The sequence below is a fragment of the Trichechus manatus genome, unplaced genomic scaffold, assembly GCF_000243295.1.
Source record: "Trichechus manatus latirostris isolate Lorelei unplaced genomic scaffold, TriManLat1.0 scaffold00030, whole genome shotgun sequence".
Taxonomy (NCBI): Eukaryota; Metazoa; Chordata; class Mammalia; order Sirenia; family Trichechidae; genus Trichechus; species Trichechus manatus.
Window position 1 is genome coordinate 16,893,077 of NW_004443966.1, and position 17,615 is coordinate 16,910,691.

Sequence of the window (17,615 nt, forward strand, 5' to 3'; positions counted from 1 at the left end):
GAGTTTGTTTTATGTATTTTGGAGCCCTGTCATTGGGTGCGTAGATGTTTATTATGGTTATGTCTTCATGATGTATCGTCCCCTTAATCATTATATAGTGACCTTCTTTGTCTTTTATAAAATGTATTTTTAATGGCAATATACACAACCAAACATACATCCATTCACAATTTCTACATGTGCAGTGCAGTGACATTGGTTACATACTTCACAGTGTGTCACGATTCTGACTATCACTGTCCATATTGTTTCATCTCCATTAATTTAGACTCTCTGCCCCTTAACGTTCTCATCTGTGCTTTGGATGAACTGCTGTCAGTTTGAACTCATATAGATAAATTCTTTATAAGAGCTCAATGCTCAAGGCAGACATTCTTTATTAATGGAATTAAATTGTTGTTTAGTTTAATGATGGCTTCATGGGATAGTTTTGGTTCAAGTTTTAAAGATTATTTCCAGACAAGAGATTTAGGGGTCCTCCCAGTTTCCATAGCTCAGTAAGTCTGGTTTCCATATGAATTTGAAGTTCTGTGCCTTGATTTTCCTCCTGTAGATCAGGATCCATCTATTGGGTCCCTGATCAAAATGTTCAGTAATGGTAGCCAGGCACCATCCATTTCTTCTGGTCTCATGGCAGAGGAGGTAGCAGTTCATGGAAACAATTAGACCTGCAGTCCATTTCTTTCTCTGATTCCTGGGTCTCCTTCCTCTGCTGTTCCAGGTGACTAGAGACCAATTATACAGCCCATACCACCTCTCTTACTCCTTTAAAAAGCAGATCCTCCTGAGCAGTGCAGGAAGACTCTCAACTGGCCTCACTGCCATCTCCCTGCTCTGAGCTGCCCTTCCCCTGGCCACCCTGGCTCTGAGTCCTGTGGTCCCTCAGCCGGTCTCAGGGGCCTCTGCTCTGTTGAATGCTGTGGCCTATGTGTGGTTCATGTTAGCACAGCTGAGAGAGGCTGGGCCTCTCACGGAGACTTGACTGGGCTCTATGGAGAAACAAAAGGGAAATAAACACGGACAGTATAAGAAATACAAACGGTCTGGCTCCCGCAGGACAGGCGTTTCACTCTGCCTGTTCCACTCTGTGCCAGAAACTAAGAAAAGAAGTGGAAGCCACCTCTAGCCACAGACTGTGACAGCCTTGCCTGCTGGCACTCGGCTCTGACGGGCATGCATTGAACACCCTTGACTTTTTAATCCTTCCTTTTGAGCAGAAAGGCTGGATCTCAGCCCCCACTGAATTCCGCTTCCCATTGAGAGGTCCCGTTTCTTCTCCAGGTGTGATACCAGGAATGTCCTCAGTGCCCCAATAATCTAACCATAGTTTGACAGTCTTTTAATAAAATATAATATTTCATGTAACAGAAATTAAACAAATGCGATAATGGGCGGAGGGTTCCTCCATTTGACAATAGTGGTTTGAGTGGTTCCTTCATTTGTTATTTCACATTTTCAATAGTCAGTTATTGAGCACTTACTGTTAAGAGCTTGGCTGCTAACCAAAAGGTCAGCAGTTCGAATCTACGAGCCGCCACTCCTTGGCAACCCTATGGGGCAGTTCTACTCTGTCCAGAGGGTCGCTATGAGTTGGAATCAACTCGACAGCAATGGGCAGTTTTTTTGTTTGATTGTTTTTTTACTGTGTTACAGAGCCCTGGTGGCGCAGTGGTTAAATACTCAGCTGCTACCTGAAAAGTCAGCAGGCAGTTCAAACTCACCCAGCAGCTCCGCAGTAGAGCAGCCTGGCGATCTGCTCCCATAAAGATTGTAGCCTAGAAAACACTATGGGGCAGTTCTGTTCTGTCACGTGGCGTCACTATGAGTTGAAATCGACTCGCTGGCACCTAACAGCAACAACTATGTTATAGTCATTGTCCTATATTCTAGGGATAGAAGACAAGTAAGACATAGGCTCTGCCCTCCAGGAGCCTACAGTAAACTAAGGCAGATGTGTAAAGCAGTAAGCGTAATAAAAGGTTATTGTGCACCAGTCACGTGGGTTCCAGTGGAAGGACGCAAGAGAAGGACATCGATTCTATGGTGGAGGGCTGGAGTGGAGTTTGGACTGGGAAGGGCTTCATCGAGGTGGATATGCTTCAGCTAAGTCCTGAGGAGGAGGAGTTAGGTGTTTCAGGAATGGTGATGGGGAAGGCAGCGTAGGAGGAGGAAACAGCCCAGGCAGAAACGTGGAGAGGAAACTGCAGGTAGTGTGAGTGCCTGTGCAGTGCCGGGGCGGTGACAGGTGATGCGGCAGGAGCCATGTTGTGCAGGCTGGGGTGGCTAAGCCCCAGAGTTTGGACTTAACACAGAGAGGTGAGGAGAGTGGAAGAACCAGCAGACTTCTGACATAGGCATCTTCAAGGGATGTGGTGATAGTAAGTCAGAGCTGTGGTTCTCACAGTGTGGTCCTCAGACCAGTGGCATCACCTGGAACTTGTTAAAAATACAGATTGTTAGGCCCCAACCCAGCCCTCCCAAATCAGACTCCTTGGGGATGGGGCCCAGCAGTCTGTTTTAACAAGCCCTCCAGGTGATTCTGATGCTCACTGGAGTTTGAGAACCTCTGAGCTAGAAAACATAAGAAGGGGAACAGTTTTGTGCGGGAAAGATGATGAATTCTGGCTTGAATGTGTTGAGTTTGAGGTGTCCGTGGGAACATTAGGAGTCCCTGGGTGGTGCAAATGGTTAACACTCTCAGCTGCTAACTGAAAGGCTGGAGTTTTGAGTCCACCCAGAGACACCTCAGAAGAAAGGCCTGGTGATCTACTTCCAAAAAATCAGCTATTGAATACCCTATGGAGCACAGTTCTACTCTGAAACACAGGGAGTCACCAAGAGTTGGGATCAACTCCATGGCAGCTGGTACTGGTGGGAACATCTAGGTGGAGCTATCTAGCCCTTCACACTCAGTGTGGTCCCAGGACCCACAGCACGGGCATCATCTGGGAGCTTGTTGTAAATGTAGAATCTGAAACCCCACACCGACCTACTGAATCAGAAGCTGCATTTTAACAAGATCCCCAGGTTATTTGCAGGCATATCACAGGTGAAGAGCAGGCTCTAGTCTAGAGGTCAGTTGGGTATGCAGGGCTGGTGCTCAGGAGAGGCGTCTGGGCAGGAACTAGAAATGTGGGCACTGTCAGTTACAGGTGCTGTTTGATGTTAGTAACTGTAGTGTGTAGAGTAGGGGAGAGGGTGGGCAGCTGGATGCAGTGTCTTTGCTTCAATCATAACACTGACTGGTCAGGATTAATATTGGAAAGTGGGCAACATCACGTACAATGAGGTCCTGAATTGCAGCCAGTGTGTTTCAAGAAAAAATATTTTATATGCTTATTGCCCTTTCCAGAATACTATTTTCAGTCATAATTATCTCAAGAAAAAAGTTTCCTCAGACATTTATAGTAGGTCAAGGCAAGAACTGGGATGGGAACCTGGTGTCAAGACCCTTACTGTCCTGTTCTTGTCATTGTGCTTGTCACTGAGCCCTTCTCAAAGGGAGGCTCTGCCTTTACTTACGTTGTCAGGGCTGGAAATATGAACGAATAGAGAAAACATCACATGTTATATTCATAGAAAGAGCTCAGTAAAAGTGTGTTAAGTGTTGTTGAAACAAGATACAAAAACGGCTTTCAGGTTAAAAAAATGTTTTTTCCCATTGGTAAACTCAATTTGATTTTCACAATATCCTTGTAAGCAGGTAAAATGGTAATTATTCAGGCTCCATTAAAAAAAAAAAAAACAAAACCCTCATGCTTTCACTGAAGAGGAAAAAAACAGCTTTATTGAGATATGATTCACATACCATATAAAATTGATCATTTCAAGTCTACAATTCAGTGATTTTTAATATATTTGCAAGGCTGTGCAACCATCTCCCCTATCTAATTCCGGAACATTTTTATCACTTCAAAATGAGAGCTCATACCCCTATCACCTCCTCCATCCCCCCAACCCTAGGTAACCACTGATCTGCTTTCTGTCTCTACAGATTTTCCTGTTCTGGGTATATCAGATAGGTGAAATCATACAATATGGGGCTTTTCGTGTCTGGCTTCTTTAACTCAACATAATGATTTCAAGGTTCGAACATGCTGTTTCTGTACTTCATTCCTGTTTATGGTTGAATCAGATTCCATCATACGTATATCGGACGTTTTGTTTGTCCGTTTATCTGCTGATGGGCATTTGAGCTGTCTCCACTTTTTGGCTATTATGACTAATGCTGCTAAAAACATTTGTACAAGCTTTTTGTGGGCATGGTTTCAATTATCTTGGGTGTATACCTAGGAGTGGATTTCTGGGTCAGATGGTAACTCTGTGTTTAAGCTTTCGGGGAACTGCCAAACTATCTTCCGCTGAGCTGCACCATTTTACAGTCCCATCAGCAATGTACGAGGGTTCTGATTTTTCCACGTCCTCACCAACACTTGTTATTATCCGTCTTTTTGATTATAGCCGACCTAATGGTGGCCGCGCTCTCATTTTATAGATAAGAAAACTGAGGTCACATTATTTGCCAAAATTTGTAGAGCTAGTAAATGGCTAAGCTAGAACTTTTTTTTTTTTTAAAGCAAACACTTATATAATACATACTCTCTGCCAGCCATTGCTTGACAGCTTTGCCCTTATTAACTCTTTCAGTCCTTACAACAATCTGTAAGGAAGGTAATAGAATCATCTTTATTTATAAATGAATGCAGGGCCAAGGCTAGGGTGAGACCAATGAGGTGCATGGAACAAAAAATTTAATGAGACACTGATGCTCAGATTCCAACCAGTGCTTACACGACCCCAAGAGTGAATGCCTCCTTAAATATTGTACCCTAGGCACCTCACTTTCCTACCTCTCATCTTGGCCCTGTTTGAAGAAACTGAGGTCTATAAAGATTACATAACTTACTGAAAGTATCAGAACTACTAAGTGGCAGGCCTGGGATTCAAACCCAGAAAACACAGCTTCCTAGACCAGGTTGTTAACCACTGCAGCGTGCTGCTGCCGACATCTTCCATCTCCCAACCATGCTTTTCCCATTTGTTTTTTCGAGGCCCAACTTTTAGAAATTAGACAGAACCTTGACTTTTAGGAACCCCAAGCACAATCCATGTAAGCTGCCGGAGATGGGTTGTAAAGCTTTAGGGGAACTAAGCTGAGCTAATCAACTTAACAACCTCCCTTCTTCCACCGGCACCCATTGCTTGCTCTTGTGGAACGCTTAACTGGCTGCACAGATGCCCTTGGCCACATCTGTGCTTATTATGACAACTCTGCATAAATATGCCCAGTTCCATGTAGGCCCCCTGCAAATGGCCAGATGGGCTCTGTTTTAGTGGGGAAGAGGCCATTCCAAACCATCAGGAGTATTCACTTTGAAACAAATGTTCTCCTGGCCAAGTGGGAATGAATCTGCCGCTTGTCCGAGCGTTTTGAGTCAAGTCCTCAGAAGTCTCATCTCTCATCATCACACCCTTATTGGCTGCTCTTTCTCCTTTGTTTGCTTGTCAGAAGTAACTGGTCATTTGCTTTGGCAATTGTCATCCTTCCAATGATGTTGCTGTCTCAGTGGATTTTGGATGGTTCTCTGGTTAAGGCAGAGCCTCACACAAGGCAATGGAAATACAAAAATATACATTCGTGTGTGTATATGTTACCCCCTCAGGGGTGATGGGCAGCCTTTGAAGAGATACTTATGCGTGTCATCAGCCAACAGCACATTCTTCCTCTGGCTCCTGGGCTCCCCGAGAGGAAAATCAAGCTCGTCTCCATTCATCAGAGCTCACTGAGCATCATTGCCACCCCTCCGGGGTGGGAGGGTCTTTTACACATGCCACAAACTCAGAGTTCCTTTTTAAAATCTCAGGGTCATCTTTCTTCCCTAAAAATGATCAATTTTTTGCACTAAATGTTCATTCTTTTATTGGGAATTTCCATTCTCTTCTATGCCTTTGTTCCTCACAATGGTTGGTCTGTGGACCAACTGCTTCAGCATCACTTGGGAGCTTGTTGGAAATGCAGAATCTCAGGTCCTGCTCCAGACCTCCTGAAACAGAATGTGCATTTTAGCAAGATTCCCCAGATGGCCTGTGAGCATATTTAAGTTTGAGAAGCACTGCTCCATGTGTCTTCATTTCTCTGTTACCTTCAGTTGGGGTCTCTACTCAGTACTTACTTTGAGGTTAGAATTGAATTTTTGGTAGGTGTTCAGTTCTTAACACACAGACACACACACACACACACATACACACAGAAATTCTTTCCTTCAGTTTTTCATGATGTCATTCATTTTACCTGGCCTGCCACAAGAAGGAAAAAGGCAAATTACATCCAAGTTATATATATATTTTAAGACTAACTTCTTAATTGCATCTCTTAAACCAGTATGCTGGATGCCCCATCATTAATAGAGTCCCAAGCCTTGCCAAGATTAATTGAGAAATGTCTAAAGGCAAAATAAACACTGCAGCATGGTTTAATTCACAACCTTACCAGCTAAGAATGAAGGTGAAATTAGTGATGAAGATGTTAATAATTAGTTGTGGTCTGTTAAATTTTATTTTCAGTGGTTATGTAAAGAAGAATTTCCTTATAAGGGCAGAAATCATTGTTTCACCTTAATTGCTATTTTAATGTGCTTATTTTAATGGGGCCATCCTGCTGTAGAAACCCTTGGGCACATTTCCAATTTTACATGAATGTAGAATTAATTATTATGGAAGCATATAATTTTAGAGCTGGAGTGACCTTGGCAGTCATTTAATCCAGTTCAGCCATTTTACAAATAAGTAAGTTAGACGACTTACTTAAGTCCCTCCACAGGGTATTGGAACCTATACTTTCCATCTCTCAGACCAACGACTGTGAAAACTTCTCAGATCACCCAAGGTAGAAGTACTTCCTCTCATATCAGAATTCCCAAAGCACGTTTCTTGTATTGCTTCCACGGCCCTTACCCTACTCTTTGTTATGTTCTAGTTGTTTTCGGTTGTAAGACTGGGGTCTTGGGAACCATATCTGATTCACTTTTGTATTTCGTCACTATTCCTAGCTCTGAATTCTGCAAACAGTAGTTGCACAATAAGTTTGCATGCAGTGGTGTGCTGGAGCCAGTTGGTATCTGTTGGCTAGAGCTGATTGTCTTTCACATTGGTAGCTTAAAATCAGTGATGATAGGAGTGTTTACACCATGGAATTGGGCAAATGCTGTAAATAAGGGCTCCCCCCTCCTCACTGGAAAGCTAGTTGTTAAACATTTACCAGCACACCATGATTTACATGATTTTCACATCTCACCCGGCAACAAGTCTTGACAAAATCTTAAGATCTATACCAACATGAAGATGACCATTTACCCATTGCTCAGCATGGGTTTACTGAAGAGTGAATGAAGTAGCCAGTTGCTCAAGAAATCAAACAACTCATTGCGTTGGGCAGATCTGCTGCAAAAAACCTCTTTAAAGTGTTAAAAAGCAAAGATGTCACTTTAAGCTCTTAAGGTGTGCCTGACCTAAGCCATGGTGTTTTCAATCGCCTCGTTTGCATGTGAAAGCTGGACAATGAATAAGGAAAACTGAAGAAGAATCAATGCCTTTGAATTATGGTGTTGGCAAAGAATATTGAATATACCATGGACTGCCAGAAGAATGAACAAATCTGTCTTGGAAGAATTACAGCCAGAACGCTCCATAGAAGCAAGGATGGCAAGACTACGTCTTACATACTTTGGACATGTTATCAGGAGGAACCAGTCCCTGGAGAAGGACATCACGCTTGGTAAAGTAGACAGTCAGTGAAAAAGAGGAAGACCCTCAACGAGATAGATTAACACAGTGTCTGCAACGATGGGCTCAAGCATAACAATGATTGTGAGGATGGCACCGGGACCAGGAGTGTTTCATTCTATTGTTCATAGGGTTGCTGTGAGTTGGAACCAACTCAATGGCACCTAACAACAACAACCCCTTCTAATCTCCTCAGGGATTAAATTTCACCCAGGGCAAGTCAGGCCACTGGACTAGATTAGACTTTGGTTGCTTAGCCAAGTTCCATTTACCTAGAAAAGCTTTTTGGGCATGAATGGTATGGTAACAGGATCTGAAATATCAGGCATAATTGAGAGAAACAATTTTTATTGCCATAAAAAAGTGAACAGGAAAGGTACTATGGCTGAAATTGCAATCCAATCTGTATACTTCTTAAAAAACCTTCAGTGGCTCCATATCACCTACAGAAATGACCAAACTCCCCGGCATAAGAGCCACACACTAGCTGAAGCTTACTTTTGTAACCTTATTTCCAATCCCTCCCATCATCCACTATTCATCCACTGTTGATGCCCACCTTCATTCTACTTTCCAGCTCTGTGTCTTTGTCTGTGATGCTTCTGTCTCCTGGAATACCCTCCATCTAACTCCCTATTGCACTACAAGCTCTCTCCCAGGCTTCCATTCCTACCCGATCCCCTCTACCAGGAATCAGTGCTTCTGGGTTCCCATGAAAAGTTATGTGACTCTGTTCATCTCCTTTCCCTCCCTTTAGGAGCAGGACCCGAGGTCCCATTGGCCCTGGCAAGTATGGCTATGGTAAGGCCCCGTACATCTTACCACTGCAGACGGATACTGGACACACACCACAGAGGCTTCGGAGGCAGAGGTCCTCACCTCTGTCCCAAAGGGCATCCAGTCCTAGACAAGGCTATAGTCCGCTGGCCAGCCGGGCTCCCCAACATGGCTCTCTGTACCAAAGCGACAATGGCCCTCTCTCTGGACTGCAGGCCTCAGAGGCCTCCATCTACCAGCTGCCTTTGACCCATGACCAAGGCTTCCCTGCAGCCTCAAGTCTCTTCCATAGCCCGGAAACAAGCAGCAACCATGGTGTGGGGTCCCACAGGGCTGCTCAGAGCCTCTCCCAGCCTGCACGGTCTGCAGCAATCTCCTGCATCGGAGCCTACAGGCAGTACAAGCTGTGCAACACTAACGTGAGTACACACTGCCCTGTGCTGGCCCCGAGGCCACCTCTGCTCTTGTCGTCTGTTGGTTAGCAGGGAGCCTGTGGAGACAGTGAAAGGCCTGATTTTGGGGACCATGTTAATGTACCTTTTTATCTTCCCTTCTTCTCTTTTCTATGTATTTTCCCTGCATATTTTTCTTTTTCATAAAGTTATTGGTTTATTAACTTATGCATAGTTTACTGAATTGCATATTGATGATCAGTTGGTAACAGTATTAGTTAGCTATTGCTGTATAACAAACAACCCTCCAAATTTCAGGGGCTTACATCAACAGTATTTTTGCTCATGGGTCTATGAGTCAGGTTCTGTTTGGCTGATTTAGGACAACTGGGGTGGTGCCAAGGAGGTGGGATTTGGAGGGGATTGACTGGCATAGGTACCATCCAGTAAGATTCCTGGAGGCTCCCTGCTGTTCCTAGCATAAACCTTTTAGGTATTGTATTGTAAAGAAGCCTAGATCTCTCAGGAGAGGAGCTGGGATGATAGAGGACACTTGGAGGCCTCTGGGCAGGAATTCTTTTTCTTTTTTAATTTTGTTGAAAATATACACAACAAAACATACATACAACACTTCAACAATTTCTACATGTACAATTCAGTGACATTGGTTACATTCTTCAAGTTGTACCACCTTTCTCAACAACCTTTCCCAAACTATCTCACTGTCATTAACACAACCTCACTGCCTCACTAAGCTTATCGTCTATCCTTTCTAATTGCTCTTGTCAATTTGATCACATATAGATAATTCTTTAAGAGTATAATGCTTAATGCAGACATTCTTTTCTGATTAGGCTAAACTATTATTTGGTTCAAAGATAACTTCAGGGGATAGTTTCAATTCAAGGTTTAAAGATTTCCTCAGATTAATAGCTTCAGGGGATCATCAGCCTCAATGGCTCCAGAAAGTCTGGGTTTGGGCAGGACTTATTTTCTGACTGGTATGAAAACATTTAAATATTTTAAGAACCTGTAATGACTGTACTGGTGCGCATAGGCTGAATACCCGCCTTTGGATATTTGTTCAATAAATATTTACTGATTAAATCTTCATGGTTTTAATAATAACTGCCATTATTGAAAACTTACACCAAACTAGGCCCTGTTCTTGGCACTTTTCTTACTTCAGTTAATCCTATCCTCAACCCTGTGAGTTTGCTATTCTCAACATTTTCTGGTTGTGAAGGAGGTCGAATAACGTACTGAAGAATCCACAGCTAGTAAAAGTGAGTGGCAGAGAAAAAACGATCAATATAAACCACAAAAGATGACCAAATGTGTTTTCTTAAAATATCAGTTTAAAGACTGTATATAAAAGAGAAAGGAATAAGAGTGTTTAAAGGTTAAATTTCTGAGTTGCTGTATTTTTCATTAATAATTTAATACTCAGTTACTGGGTAACAGGACAGCTGTTATATATTAGCTTCAATTTCCTCATTAAAGATATATTTCCTGCTATAGAGTCCATAGAAATGACTTAATTTGTGATCTTAATAATTCTTCTGAATGCCTGGATAGCTTTTTAACTTGTTCTTCCACTGACACATTTTAGGAATTATCAATTTTTATAAAGCAGTAATTTTTCTAAAGCCATTACTAATCAGTCAACCAATAAGTCTTATTGAGCATCACTGCTTGCCTTGTAACAAACTAGGTTCCTTGGAAGATAAGTGAGAAAAGTCTTATCATCTACTTCATAGGCTTGTTATGAGGATCAAATGAAGTGATGTTAAGAAAGTGCTTTGTAAATTCAGAAGTAGTTCATCAGCATAAGGAACCACTTGTATTCATAATCACACATGGTCACTGTTCTTGAGTATCCATTGCTGTTCTTTCAAAATGAATTCATTCCTAATGTAGAACAAATTCTGGCATTGACTAGTAAGTCTCTTAATTCTGAAGACTAAGTTGAACTATAAAAAGAAGAGAAAAGAGAAAGGTTATTTGGCATAAATGTAGAGCTGGGATCTACTTAGCATTTCTTTAATTTAACCCACATTTTTTAATCACTGCATTTGCCAGACCTATGTTACCAACAGCAGGGGTATCTCTCCCCACATAGGAGCTATGACTTTGCTGGGTGCTGGAGTAACTGCACCATTGAGAAGATTGAATTACAATGAATCTTAGAAAATTCTTGTGAATTCATGACGTCTCAAACCCAAGATAAAGAAGTAAATGTTAGCAAAGGATTGTACAGGTTTAATTTCCTTCACTTTGCTGTACCATTTTGTACAGTGTCGTCCCCCATGGACCCCATCACCACAAGTCTATATTCCATTTATCCGGTTTAGAGATGACATTCCTTAGAGGTCCCATTACTGCATAACTTCTGTTTATAAGCCCATGGCTTCTTGTGACTTAGGCCACAACCCATGAATACTTTAAAACTCTCTGTGTTGGGGTCTCCAGGGCTACCCCCAGGTTCAGTGATTTGCTAGAAGGACTCACAGAATTCAGTGTATAGCCATACTCACGGTTATGATTTATTACAGGGAAAGGATACAAAGCAAACTTAGCAAAGGGAAAAGGTACATGGAGCGAAGTCCAGCTGAAACCAGGTACACGCTTCCAAGAGTCTCTTCCCCTAAGGAGTCATATAGGATGAGCTTAATTCCTCCAGCAATAAATTGTGATAATGTGTACGAGGTGTGCCCACCAGGGAAGTGCATGATAAACTCATTGCCCAAGGTTTTTACTGGGGACTGGCCAGGTAGTCACCCTCTGCCTAGTGTGTATCAAAATTCCAGCCTCCCAGAAGGAAAGCAGGTGTTCAGCAAAAACCATATTATTTGTACAGTTTAGGAAATGGTGGGAACCCTCTTGAAATCCGAGTTCCCAGACACCAGCCAAGCACCAACCTTGCAAGCAGGGCTTTCTAAGGATAGCAGTCTCTGACCTGCTCTGTTAATTTTTTTCTGCACTCTTTCTGTATGAACCTGTATGCATCAGCATCTTAGCATCAGTGAGCTCATATAGATATGTACATATCCTCCCAAGTGTCCAACGTGAAGAGATGGCATGCATCCCCAAATTGTATAAATCTTTCTACTCAAACAGGAGAAGGGTGATGGATAATATTTTGAAAAATCTTACTAATAGGGAATGTAGATTATCACTTACAGACTCTCCAAAAATTAAAATATGATGCATGAATTTAGAGCTCTTTCCTCGTGATTATCTGGGAGAAGAAAAAGAAGGTGATGTAGGCCAGGGCAGGTTGGAAATATCCACTGACTTCAGAACTTCACCCCCTTAAACTAAGGGCTCAGTCTATTCCACTCCAATTCCTGATGGACTACTTCCTTTCTACCCCCATAGTAGAAGACTCAGTTATGAGATGTATGGTAATGAATATAACGGGTAGTCTGAATTGGGGGAAAATGTGAAGACTCTCATAGCTTGAAACAATGTCTCGTCACTGGTCGCGGTCCCTCTCTCAACCTGGCCATGGTCCAGTGGGGGAGAAGTACCCAAACTTGGCTACTTGTAAGTCATTACACTTGTTCCTGGAATACTTAGTGAGGAAGGGGAACTCTGAGAGCACAGATCAGCAGAGGCGTAACTACAGTATGGTAGGTATGGCAAGTATTGCACCAGCCCTGGCCGCATGGTGCCACTGAGCAGTTTCTATTAACCTGGTACAGCCAGTGGTGTATCTACAGAAAACAGAGCCTATGGCAAGCACTGAAATTGCCCCCTTTTCCAAACCGGGTTAATAGAAACTGCTCAGTGACACCACACGCCCGGGGCTGCTGCAATACCTTAGATTTGACACTGCAGATCAGGGAGCCACTGGGTAGGGAAGACTCTACTGATGAGTGGATACTTGATCTGAGCTTTCAAGAACGACCAAAAAAGAGATAAGAGCTTTGGAGGGTGTCTTAGGCTGGGTTCTCTAGAGAAGCAAAACCAGTGAAGCGCTCAGCTGCTAACCAAAAGGTCAGCAGTTTGAATCCACCAGCCACTCCTTGGAAGCCCTATGGGGAAGTTCTACTCTGTCATATAGGGTTGCTATGAGTCAAAATCAACTTGACAGCAGCAGTGAGTTTATATATATGTACATATACATATATATGTGTACACATACATACATACATATATACAGAGAGAGGGGGAGAAGAGAAAGAGAGAGATTTAGCTCAAGGAAACGGCTCATGCAGTTGTAGAGGCTGGCAAGTCCCAAGTCCGTGGGTCAGACATCAGGCTGGAGGCTTCTCCTGACTCAGGTAGCTACAGGGGCTGATGAATTCAAGATCAGCAGGTCAGAATGCAGGCTGCTGGTTCACGGGCTGTGGAGGCTGATGAATCCAAGATAGGCAGGTAAGATGGCAGGCTGCTAGGTCACAGGCTGCAGAGGCTGAGGAATCCCAAGATCGGCAGGTAAGACGGCGGGCTGCTGGCTCACAGCTTCTGGAGGCTGATGAATCCTAAGAACTGGAAGTCAGATGATGATGAGCCAGATGCAGAATCCAGAGCAAACAAGTGAGCTTTGCCAGAATGTCCATTTATATATATATTAGACGCAGGCCACACCCTCGAGAAAATTCCCCTTACAAATGATTGGCTGATCACATCAGATCACATCATGGAGGATGATTACATCATTACATAACTGCCAAACCACTGAGAATCATGGCCCAGTCAAGTTGACACATACCCTTAACCATCATAATCCACCTCTTGTCAACTTGGCACCTGTACACGTCCCCTTAAACTGTACACAGTCTCTAAATAAAGATAATTGCAAAGTCATGTTTGTGCCTAACATGATACAACTAACGTGTGTGCAACTGAAAATGTACTAGCCCTGTTTACATCTTATATTTTATAAGGGAGGGAGAAAAGAAAGGATAATTGCTATATATATATACACACACATATATACATATGTATACACACATACACATATAATGAAATAAGAAATATAGTAATTACAGACTTCGTTTCTGCAACTGGTCACATGTTCGTAACTGGTATTTAGAACTACCTGCTTCCACCACCCATTCCGTACTCCCTTTACCCTCAGCTGGTCATGGTTCTTTGCCTGGTGGGGTGACCCAAACCTTCATTCCTGAAGGGTCTGGGCCATTAGTAGTCATATCAAAATTGGGTTGCTGTAGTTTTCCATTGACTTTAATCACAGGGCATGTAGTACTAAGACACGCCCTAAGGGATCTCCTTTATTGCAGACATACTCTTTTTTACCTCCATTATGCAACATCCGTCTGATTTCCTCTTGGAAGTCAGGATCAGTCACACCAGCCAATATGATAACTCCCTTCTTTGCCTATTTATCTAGAGGCATGAGGAGCCCAAAGTGGCCTAGTGGCATTCTTAACTTCCAGCTCAGTGAAATCTGTGTGATGTCTCCAGGTGGGCGCATTCCCCCCTTTGGAACTAACACCCCTAGACCAGTAGAGCTTAGGGTCATGGGGACAGGAAGAAAAAAATTTTGCAAGTGGGTCATTAGGGGTAATTATGAGTGGTGCCACTCCCATCTCCACCCCTTGATTCCTGGAGCCATGAATCCTGGCTATGGGAGAAACAGCACCATATATTGGATGCTGGTTTAGAACATAGACAGCCTCCTGTAGAACATTGCCCCAGCCTTGCAAAGTGTTACCACCTAGCTGACACCATAATTGTGTCTTTAGGAGGCCATTCCATTATTCTGTTAAGCCAGCTGCTTCACAATGATGGGAAACATGGTAAGACCAGTGAATTCCATGAGCATGGGCCTATTGCCATTATTTCATTTGCTGTGAAATGAGTCCGTTGATGTGAGACAATGCTATGTGGGATACCGTGACAGTGGTTTAGGCATCCTTTAAGTCCAGGATGATAGTTTTGGCAGAGGCATTGCATGCAGGGAGGGCAGATCCGTATCCAGAGTAAGTGTCTATCCCAGTGAGAGCCAAACACTGCCCTTTCCATGATAGAAGGGGTTCAACATAATCAACCTGCCCCCAGATTGCTGGCTGATCACCTTGAGGAATGGTGCCATATCGGGGACTCAGTGTTGGTCTCTGCTGTTGGCAGATTGGGCATTCAGCAGTGACTGTAGCCAAGTCGGCCTTAGTGAGTGGAAATCTATGTTGCTGAGCCCAGCGTAACCTCCATCCCTGCTACCATGACCAGTTTGTTCATGAGCCCATTGGGCAATGACAGGAGTGCCTGGGCAAAGAGAATGTCTGGGATTTGCCCAATGCAATACATCATTTGATTTCTTGACTGCTTCTTCCATGGGCGTTGATTGTGGATTTAAGTAAATGAAATCCTGGACAACTTCAGTATTTTCTTCATTCATCATGAAGTTGTGAGGATTTTTGTTTCCTTTATGTTGAGGTGTAATCCATACTGAAGGCTGTGGTCTTTGATCTTCATCAGTAAGTGCTTCAAGACCTCTCCACTTTCAGCCAGCAAGGTCATGTCATCTGCATATTGCAGGTTGTTAATGAGTCTTCCTCCAATCCTGATGCTGCGTTCTATTTCATATAGTCCAACTTCTCAGATTATTTGCTCAGCATACAGATTGAATAAGTATCATGAAAGGATACAACCCTGATGCACATCTTTTCTGCTTTTAAACCACTCAGTGTCCCCTTGTTCTGTTCAATCGCCTATGTCTTTACGATTGTGCAATTTATTTAAGATGTCCTCTATGAAATCCTGCCAAATCAATCATAAATGCAGTGCTGGTGATCTCTAAATGTAAACTTTAAAGATAAGGAAGTTTTTTTTTTTGTCCTTGCCTACAGTGTGTATGAAGAAGTTAAGGTGACATACTCCAGTCCATATAGAGAATCTATGGTCTTTTAGAGCTAGCATCAATCTTAGACATGTTTTGTGCAATGCCCTTCTCTATGTGTAAGTAAGCAGAGGCCCCAGGGGAGCGGATGACTTGTACAAGTCAGCTGACCTACAGGTTTCCAACAAAGACTTAATCTACACCTTTTGACTCTAAGTCTATTAAACATTCACTATTTTGGGTTCTTGCCTGGAGTCTCTAAGGACACCATTGATATTGACTGAGTGGGGTCAGATATTAGGCTGTGCACTGGGGACACTGAGATGAGATTAAGCTCTTGTCCTAAGTTAACTTCAAGGCCAGTGGGAGAGATAGACTGATAAATAGGTGATAACAGTGCAGACCATAGGTGCCACTAAGAATGCCACGTTGGCACTTTGAAATCCTGTAACAGTGGATATGAATCTGGCTTGAGTAGAGTCAGCAAGGGCCTCTTGGAGGATTACAGTTTACCATGGTGAGGGGAGAGCCTTCCAGGAAGAGGGCATGACAGGGACCAGGCAACATTTTATTGTGTTGTACGTAAGGTTGCCATGACTCAGAGTCAACTGGATGGCAGCTATCTCTATCTCATGGACTGAGGAACAAGAAGGGGGAGTGGGCTCAGGGACCACGCAGTGAAATCAGACATTCTTCCAATGAGTGATGGCTTTGCTAGCAAGCTTGTCTTCAGCAGTGAGTGGGGCAGCAGTGGGAGGTATCCATGGTTTATCTGTAGCCGTGCACTTTCTTAGCTGTGGCTAAAAATCATAAGCACTCAAGGAATTAAACAAATAGTTAAATTTCTTCTTTGTGGAAATTCATCAAATCCCAGAGTTTTTCTGTTCCCAGGACTTGGGAGCAATAGAGTTGGAGTTTTTATAGAAGTGAAACAGGGGAGAAGAAGCTAAAACTCAATCTCTCTGGAGCCTGAGGGAACACAGCTAAAACAAAAATCAGCTTCTCCTGGGGTTTTGTGTTGTTATTTGCTAAATATATTAACCAGCCAAGACACCTGATGCCCTTTGTCCTGGAGGCTTGAGCGGTCTCTCTTCCCACCTTTCTTCTCTGAAGTACTCTACGAGTTCAGCTCCTTCTCCCTGGAAAGGAGACTTGTACTCTGGCCCCTTTTGGAGAAGGGAAGCTGTAGCGAGTCACCTGATGCAAGGTGGGGACAAGGTTATGAGTTTTTAAGGCACTTTGTTGCCAAAGGAGACACAATCCTGAGTTTAGACAGAGTGCACTTAACATTAGGAGGGAATAACTCCCGGGGCTAAAAGCAGCTTTTAGCGCATGCCAACGTGATGAGTTCTGGTATCAGTGACTCTCCAGTAAATTTCCCTTGGGTAAAACTGGCTTCTGACAATGAGTTATATCCATGTGGAGTTTGTTTTGCCTCAAAGTAAGTGAAAATAAAGGGGGAGATGTTAGACAAATCTCAAATGTAGCAAAGCATGCACTCTGCAGGCAGATTCTAATTCGTGACTCAGGGTGACGTGTTTTTGGATTTTATGAGGTGTCAAAGGAGCCCTGGTGGCACAGTGGTTAAGAGCTGGGCTGCTAACTGAAAGGTTGGTGGTTTGAACCCACCCAGGGCTTCCGCGGGAGAAAGATGTGGCAGTCTGCTTCCATAAAGATTACAGACTTGGAAACCCTATGGGCGGTTCTGCTCTCTACTATAGGGTCGGTATGAGTTGGAATCCGCAGGACAGCACACAACAACAACATATACACACTTGCATATATATGCACACACACACACACACACACACGAATCATAAATATATATGAATCATAAATAAATATAGATATGA

At 43.2% G+C, this 17,615-nt stretch overlaps 1 protein-coding gene across 1 annotated transcript in view; it reads left to right on the top strand.

Annotated features, from left to right (window-relative positions):
- The window catches only part of THSD4 (thrombospondin type 1 domain containing 4), a 677,983-nt gene that overhangs the window by 103,442 nt on the left and 556,926 nt on the right, over nt 1-17,615 (top strand). Inside the window, exon 4 of the mRNA XM_004374710.2 lies at nt 8,540-8,978. Coding sequence (XP_004374767.1) covers nt 8,540-8,978 — 439 coding nt within the window. The remainder of the gene's footprint in view (nt 1-8,539; nt 8,979-17,615) is intronic.